This window comes from Staurois parvus, unplaced genomic scaffold (genome assembly GCF_062004578.1).
Source record: "Staurois parvus isolate SC_StPar_1 unplaced genomic scaffold, SC_StPar_1.0 ptg001886l, whole genome shotgun sequence".
In the NCBI taxonomy this organism is placed as follows: domain Eukaryota; kingdom Metazoa; phylum Chordata; class Amphibia; order Anura; family Ranidae; genus Staurois; species Staurois parvus.
Genome location: NW_028319682.1, coordinates 508,494 through 517,500, shown reverse-complemented (window position 1 = coordinate 517,500; position 9,007 = coordinate 508,494). Strand labels below are relative to the sequence as shown.

Here is a 9,007-nt window from a genome sequence, read left to right as displayed (position 1 = left end):
ATGGGGGAGGACCTGGAGAAGTCCTGCAGTCGTGCATGGGAGGAGGAGACCAGGGAGCAGGATAGAAGGAGGTCCTGTGAGGAGCGAAGGGTACGGGTAGGGTGGTACTTGGTGATCAGGTTGGGGAGGTAGTCAGGGGCAGTGTTGTGAACGGCTTTGTAGGTCAGGGTTAGGAGTTTAAATTTGATGCGTTGGGCAATCGGGAGCCAGTGGAGGGAGAGGCAGAGGGGGGTGGCAGAGGTGGAGCGGGTGGTGAGGTGGATGAGTCTGGCAGCTGAGTTCAGGATGGTCTGGAGCGGGGAGAGCCTGCACTTGGGTAGGCCAGTGAGAAGGGAGTTGCAGTAGTCAAGGCGTGAGATGATGAGGGAGTGTACTAGAAGTTTGGTGGTGTCTGGGGTGAGGAAGGTACGTATCTTGGCAATGTTGCGGAGATGGAGCCTGCATGTGTTTGTGAGTGATTTGACATGCGGTTGGAGGGAGAGGTTCGCGTCAAGAATGACGCCAAGGACTTTGGCTTGCGGGGCGGGAGTGATAGTGGAGTTGTTGGTGATGATGGATAGGATGGGGGGGGGGTGTTGGCAGGGGGAAAGATGAGGAGCTCGGTTTTGGAGAGCTTGAGCTTGTATATATATATACATACATATATATATATACACACACACACATATACATACACACACATATATATATACAGTCATGGCCGAAATTGTTGGCACCCTTGATATTTTTCCTGAAAATCAAGTATTTCACACAAAAAAGGTATTGCATTAACACATGTTTTGCTATACACATGTTTATTCCCTTTGTATGTATTGGAACAAATATAAAACAGAGGCAGAAAAGCAAATATGACATAATGTCACACAAAACCCCAAAAATGGGCTGGACAAAAGTATTGGCACCCTTAACTTAATATTTGGTTGCACACCCTTTGGAAAACATAACTGAAATCAGTCGCTTCCTATAACCATCAATAAGCTTCTGACACCTCTCACCCGGAATTTTGGACCACTCTTCCTTTGCAAACAGCTCCAGGTCTCTCTTACTGGAAGGACACCTTTTCCCAACAGCAATTTTAAGATCTCTCCACAGGTGTTCAATGGGATTTAGATCTGGGCTCATTGCTGGCCACTTCAGAACTCTCCAGCGCTTCTTTGCCATCCATTTCTGAGTGCTTTTTGACGTATGTTTGGGGTCATTGTCCTGCTGGAAGACCCAGGATCTTGGACGCAAACCCAGCTTTCTGACACTGGGCCCTACAGTGCGACCCAAAATCCTTTGGTAATCCTCAGATTTCATGATGCCTTGCACACAGTCAAGGCACCCAGTGCCAGAGGCAGCAAAACAACCCCAAAACATCATTGAACCTCCACCATATTTTACCGTAGGTACTGTGTTTTGTTCTTTGTAGGCCTCATTCCGTTTTCGGTAAACAGTAGAATGATGTGCTTTACCGAAAAGCTCTATCTTGGTCTCATCTGTCCACAAGACGTTTTCCCAGAAGGCTTTTGGCTTACTCAAGTACATTTTGGCAAACTGTAGTCTTGCTTTTTTATGTCTCTGTGTCAGCAGTGGGGTCCTCCTGGGTCTCCTGCCATAGCGTTTCATTTCATTTAAATGTCGACGGATAGTTCGCGCTGACACTGATGCTCCCTGAGCCTGCAGGACAGCTTGAATGTCTTTGGAACATGTTTGGGGCTGCTTATCCACCATCCGGACTATTCTGCGTTGCAATCTTTCATCAATTTTCCTCATCCGTCCACGACCAGGGAGATTAGCTACAGTGCCATGGGTTGCAAACTTCTTGATAATGTTGCGCACTGTGGACAAAGGCAAATCTAGTTCTCTGGAGATGGACTTGTAACCTTGAGATTGTTGATATTTTGCCACAATTTTGGTTCTCAGGTCCTCAGACAGTTCTCGTCTCCTCTTTCTGTTGTCCATGCTTAGTGTGGCACAGACAGACACACAATGCAAAGGTTAAGTGAACGTCTCTCCTTTTTATCTGCTTTCAGGTGTGATTTCTATATTGCCCACACCTGTTACTTGCCCCAGGTGAGTTTACAGGAGCATCACATGCTTGTAACATTCTTATTTATCCGCAGTTGTGAAAGGGTGCCAATACTTTTGTCCAGCCCATTTTTGGAGGTTTGTGTGACATTATGTCGAATTTGCTTTCTTTCCTCCCTTTTTTTGTTTTGTCCCAATACACACAAAGGGAATAAACATGTGTATAGCAAAACATGTGTTAATGCAATACGTTTCGTGAGAAATACATGATTTCCTGGAGAAATATCAAGGGTGCCAACAATTTCGGCCATGACTGTATATATATACACACACACACACATATACATACACACACATATATATATATATATATATATATACACACACACGATTTTGCAGCTCTGGGTAGGGGGTGCGCACCCCTGCCTGCACCGCCTTTTGCGGCCTCAGTTGTCAATCACCAGGTCCGAGCCGGTGCTTCCTCGCCAGCACCCGGTGATCGCCGAGTATCTCTCCAACGGGGGGAGAGACCTGTGTGTAAACAATACAGATCTCTCCCCTGTCAGCTCCTGAACACTGCTTTGTATGGCTCTGCATAGCACAGCCATCCAAAGCAGTGTGCTTACAGTGGAAAGCGCAGCACACAGGTAACCCTGTGATCGCCCTGACATGTTAACCCCTTCCTGCCCAGTGCCATTAGTACACTGCCAGTGCTTTTTATTAGCACCGATCACTGTATTGGTGTCTCTGGGGATGTCAGTGACACCAAGTTAGTTCTCCCCCCCGTGTCAGAACGCCCGCCGCAGCCCCGCTATAGGTCACTGATCGCCGCCATTACTAGTATTAAAAAATAAAAATCCCGGTATCTATACCGCCATTTGTAAACACCATAACTTTCACGTAAACCAATTAATTTACACGTATTGGGGTTTTCTTTAGCAAAGACATGGAGCAGAATACATTTTGGCTGAAATTTATGACGAAATTTGATTTTTTAATTTCTTTTTACTGAATGTTTTATATCAAAAAGTCTACATTATTGGGTTCTTTTTCAAAATTGTCAGTCTTTTTTTGTTTATAGCGCAAAAAAATTAAAAAAACGCACAGGTGATCAATTACCACCAAAAAAAGCTCTATTTGTCCAGAAAAAAGGATGTAAAACTGGATATAGGACCAGATATAGAACAAGATATAGAACCAGATACAGAACCAGATATAGAATCGGATACAAAATCATATATAGATCTAGATACAGAAGCAGATACAGAACCAGATACAGAATCAGATGTAAAATCAGATACAGAATCAGATACAGAACCAGATACAGAACCAGATATAGAATCAGATATAGAATCGGATACAAAATCATATATAGATCCAGATACAGAAGCAGATACAGAACCAGATACAGAATCAGATGTAAAATCAGATACAGAATCAGATACAGAACCAGATATAGAACCAGATATAGAATCAGATACATAATCAGATACAGAATCAGATATAGAATCAGATACAGAACCAGATACAGAACCAGATATAGAATCAGATATAGAATCGGATACAAAATCATATATAGATCCAGATACAGAAGCAGATACAGAACCAGATACAGAATCAGATGTAAAATCAGATACAGAATCAGATACAGAACCAGATATAGAACCAGATATAGAATCAGATACATAATCAGATACAGAATCAGATATAGAATCAGATACAGACTCAGATATAGAATCAGATATAGCACGAGATATAGAATCAGATATATCACAAGATATAAAATCAGATATAGAACAAGATATAGAATCAGATATAGAACCAGACAGCTCCTCCTATTGCCCAGCCTGGAATTGCTGACTCTCTCCCCCCAGATTGCTCAGGGGCGGTGCTGAAAGGACAGCTCCTCCCATACCCCGCCTCACAGTTGCGCTGGCTCTCTCTGCAGGTTGCTCTGGGGCGTTGGTGCTGAAAGCACAGATTCTATCTTACCCAGCCTGAAAGAAGTGCTGACTCTCTCTCCCCAGGTTGCTCAGGGGCGGTGCTGAAAGAACAGCTCCTATCTTACCCCGCCTCACAGTTGCGCTGGCTCCCTCTGCAGGTTGCTTAAGGGTAGTACTGAAAGCACAGCTCTTCTCTTGCCCAGTCTGGAAGAAGTGCTGGCTCACTCTCCCCAGGTTGCTCAGGGGCAGTGCTGAAGACACAGATCCTATCTTACCCCGACTCATAGTTGCACTGGCCCTCTCTGCAGGTTGCTCAGGGGCGGTACTGAAGGCACAGCTCCTCCCTTACCCCGCTTGTTGGGAGTGCTGGTTCTATCAGAAGGCTGCTCTGGGCTGTGATGCTGAAAGGATAGCTCCTGGCTGCTGCTAGACTGAGAGAAGGCTCCCATAGACTTTCTACCCCCATACTCCCCTCTTACAGACAATAATTGCTCGGACACTCCACCTCCATCAGCCGTTCGCCCTTCTTCCCTTCACATGTGCACCTCTGAGCTCTGCAAACTCCTTACTACATGAGAGAGGGATGATGGCTGCAAAGCATGCTTACTATGTGGTGGTAGTGAAGGGGTTAAGTAAACGAGCAATCCCATATCCTGCGTAATGTATTTCTATGAGTGATTCAGGCAATGGAAGAAATGTGTATCAGATATGTATCTGTGCTGTGAGGCTGCTTACTGCAGTGCCAGGCATGCATATCCCATACAGGGCCATGGATAAGGGGGTACCACCAGTCCTCCTAAATGGGGCCCAGACCAGCAGGGGGGGCCCAAGCAGCTGGGTGAATCATGTGGGCAGGGAGGGTGATAAGCACAGTGGGGGGACTGGACATTTACTGGAACCGATCCTGCATGGCTTTCTCTGCAGCAGCTGATAGCCGGCTTCTTCTCTTCTCCCTCCCGCTGGCTTTCAGCTGCTGCAGGGAGAGCCATACAGGGGATCGGTTCCAGTAATTGCCCCTCCTCCCCACCAATCACCCTCCCTGTGTACCATCTGTGTCCCCCTGCTGACCAAGCCCCCCTGTGCACCCCCACCCCTGCAGTGCTGCCGGCTTCCCTTCTCTCCTTCTCCTTGGCAGCTGCAAGCACACAATAGGATCCTTGAGGATAGAGAAAGAATCTGGTAAATATGTCATAGCTACCAGCCCCTTTCTTTTCTGAATGAACACAATGAGTGATCAGTATCGATCACTCACTGTGTTCATTCATAACTGAAGCCTAGTACACTGTTTGTTTGGTTTTTTTTTGGGGGGAGGCTGTCAGGTTGGCTCTATGGGGCCTTTAGGTTTCTAACAGCAGCCCTGGCCCGATATGCTGTGCTGTGGGGAAGGAGGAACAGAGAGAGAGAGGGGATGAAGGAACAGAGAGAGGGAGAGAGAGGGGATGGAGGAACAATGGGGGTGGAGATGGAGGAACAATAGGGGGGGATGGAGGAACAGAGAGAGGGGATGGAGGAACAATAGGGGGGGATGGAGGAACAATAAGGGGGGGGGTGGAGGAACAGGGAGAGAGAGGGGATGGAGGAACAATGGGGGTGGAGATGGAGGAACAATAGGGGGGGGTGGAGGAACAGAGAGAGGGGATGGAGGAACAATAGGGGGGGATGGAGGAACAATAAGGGGGGGGGGGGGTGGAGGAACAGGGAGAGAGAGAGAGAGGGGATGGAGGAACAGAGAGAGGGAGAGCGAGGGGGTGGAGGAACAATAAGGGGGGGGGATGGAGGAACAGGGAGAGAGAGAGGGGATGGAGGAACAGAGAGAGGGAGAGCGAGGGGGTGGAGGAACAATAAGGGGGGATGGAGGAACAGAGAGAGGGAGGGGGGGGGGATGGAGGAACAATAAGGGGGGGGGGTGGAGGAACAGGGAGAGAGAGAGGGGATGGAGGAACAGAGAGAGGGAGAGCGTGGGGGTGGAGGAACAATAAGGGGGGGGATGGAGGAACAGGGAGAGAGAGAGGGGATGGAGGAACAGAGAGAGGGAGAGCGAGGGGATGGAGGAACAATAAGGGGGGGATAGAGGAACAGAGAGAGGGGGGATGAAGGAACAGAGAGAGGGGGGATGGAAGAACAATAAGGGGGGGGGTGGAGGAACAATAAGAGGGGGGGTGGAGGAACAGAGAGAGAGAGAGAGAGGGGATGGAAGAACAATAACAGGGGGGATGGAAGAACAATAAGGGGGGGGGGGGTGGAGGAACAATAAGAGGGGGGGTGGAGGAACAGAGAGAGAGAGAGGGGATGGAAGAACAATAAGAGGGGGGATGGAAGAACAGAAACTGGAAGGAGAGATGGATAGAATGGAGGAAGGACAGACAGAATGAATGCAGACAGCAGTGAGTGTCGGGAGAGTAGAATCAGAGGGAGATGACAGACAATGTATAGGACGATGGACGGACAGACACAGTATAAGGGGGGGGGGGGTGCAATACAGGGTTTGGGACTGCAGTCCCTATTCATGAAGGAACATACACTGTGTGGAGGGGGGGGGGGGGGTCGGAAGGGATAGGTGCTGCATGGAGGAAAGAAGATGCGGTGTGTAGAGCTCAGAGGGACTTTGCAGGGACAGGTGATGGATGGATAGTCAGGCACTGTGTAGAGGGACTCTGCAGGAACGATTGGTGGATGGATGGAAGGACAGACACTGTGTAGAGGGACTATTTTGGAACAGGTGATGGATGGACGGAGAGGCACCGTGTAGGGGACTATTTAAGGACAGGCAAACAGAATACACGGAGGGAAGGACCGGGATAGGTGGATAGATGGATGGAAGGACAGGCACCGTGTAGAGGGACTCTGCAGGGACAGGTGATGGATGGATGGATGGACAGGCACCGTGTAGAGGGACTCTGCAGGGACCGGTGATGGATGGATGGATGGACAGGCACCGTGTAGAGGGACTCTGCAGGGACCGGTGATGGATGGATGGATGGACAGGCACCGTGTAGAGGGACTCTGCAGGGACAGTGGATGGATGGATGGATGGATGGACAAGCACCGTGTAGAGGGACTCTGCAGGGACCGGTGATGGATGGATGGATGGACAGGCACCGTGTAGAGGGACTCTGCAGGGACAGTGGATGGATGGATGGATGGATGGACAAGCACCGTGTAGAGGGACTCTGCAGGGACCGGTGATGGATGGATGGATGGATGGACAGGCACCGTGTAGAGGGACAGTGGATGGATGGATGGATGGACGGACAAGCACCGTGTAGAAGGACTCTGCAGGGACAGGCGATGGATGGATGGATAGGCACCGTGTAGAGGGACTCGGCAGGGACCGGTGATGGATGGATGGATGGATGGATGGACGGACGGACATGAACACAGACATCTCCATAGGAGGCTGAGCAGCTCTGACTGGCTCCGCTGGATGGAGAGTTGGGAGGGCGCATGCGCACTGGCAGCCCTCTCAGCCTCTCATCCTAAATGAGCCACATTTGTTGGCAACTCTTCATTTGAGCCGTCAGCCCACCCAGCCCAGCTCCAGTCTCTGCTCCTGCACCCCCTCCTCCTCCCCTGGACATCCTTCTTCCTCCCTGGCAGGATGGCAGCCCAGCATCGCCCCCCAGGACACAGCTGAGAGGGGGCACCCATGGGGGGGTCACCCTGATGGATTTGGGCACCTCTGGGCAGTGGTGTGAAGTGGTGCCAGGGCTGCAGATCTCCAGCACAGAACCCCCTCTCTGCCCAGGGCTGCTGGAACACTTCAGGGGTTCTGCCCCCTCCAGGGCTCTCTCCTCCATCTGAGCACACAGGACCCCAGAAGACCCCTTCACTGGATACACATGGGGGACCCTGGCATGGAATGCCCACTGGCTGTGGATTTCTGACCTGGCACTGGGGACCCACCGGGCTGATCTGACATTTGGATTATAGGAGGCTTCACCATGGCACTGGAGAAAGTCTACTTTATCCTGGAAGGTATGTCTCCAAGGGGGCACCCCCATCCAATCTGCACCCACATTTACACACCACACTGCCAGCCATTCACATGACAATTCATAGGAGGTGTCATTATGGGATGGAAGCTGCTTATGACTTGCCCCTGAGCCTGTATTCCATCCCTGGCATCGCTCTGTGGTGGGGTTGCTGTGCCCTGCTCAGGCACACGGTGGGTGACATCGATACATGGAGGCTGCTGCTGGATAATGCCATGTACAGGTAGTACACCAGTCGGTACAACATTGGTAATTGGTCTTTGACTGCCCTCTACTGGACAGAAATCCAGCTCCACCTGATGTGGTGTAGAATAGATCAATAAAATAGGGGGATCAGTAACATTGGAAACATATCAAGAGCCATCTACAGGACCCCCTGGCACCTGAGCTGCGGATATGCCCAATATTGGGGGCCCCATAAGTAATATCTCTATCACACATTCATTACATTGGGCTAACGCCATGCGCAAAGTCAGTGTTCAGAGTGTTGTAACCTACAGCAACCAGGGCTCTGCCAATCTGGAAACATACATAGCCATCTACAGGACCCCCTGGTGCATCAGCTGCCATCACTAAACCCAATATTGGGGGCCCCATAAGTAATATCTGTATTATATGGTTTTATCACATTGGGCTAGTACCATGTGCAAATGTAGTGTTCACAATGCAGCAACCTATAGCAGCCAGGGCTTAGTAACACTGGAAACATGCTTATATAGCCATCTACAGGACCCCCTGGCACCTGAGCTGCGGATATGCCCAATATCAGGGGCCCCATAAGTAATATCTCTATCACACATTCATTACATTGGGCTAGCACCATGTGCAAAGTCAATGTTCAGTGTTGTAACCTACAGCAACCAGGGCTCTGCCAATCTGGAAACATATAAAGCCATCTACAGGACCCCCCGGTGCATCAGCTGCCATTACTAAACCCAATGTTGGGGCCCCATAAGTAATATCTGAATTATACGGTTTTATTACATTAGGCTAGCACCATGTGCAAATGTAGTGTTCACAATGCAACAACCTATAGCAGCCAGGGATTAGTAACACTGGAAA

General features: G+C 49.6%; 1 protein-coding gene across 1 annotated transcript in view; it reads left to right on the top strand.

Annotated features, from left to right (window-relative positions):
- Positions 1-6,531: 6,531 nt before the first annotated feature.
- Positions 6,532-9,007, top strand: part of NETO2 (neuropilin and tolloid like 2) — a 98,121-nt gene continuing 95,645 nt past the window's right edge. Inside the window, exon 1 of the mRNA XM_089664340.1 lies at positions 6,532-7,928. Within this exon, the coding sequence (XP_089520466.1) occupies positions 7,895-7,928 (34 nt within the window). The 5' untranslated portion in view covers positions 6,532-7,894. The remainder of the gene's footprint in view (positions 7,929-9,007) is intronic.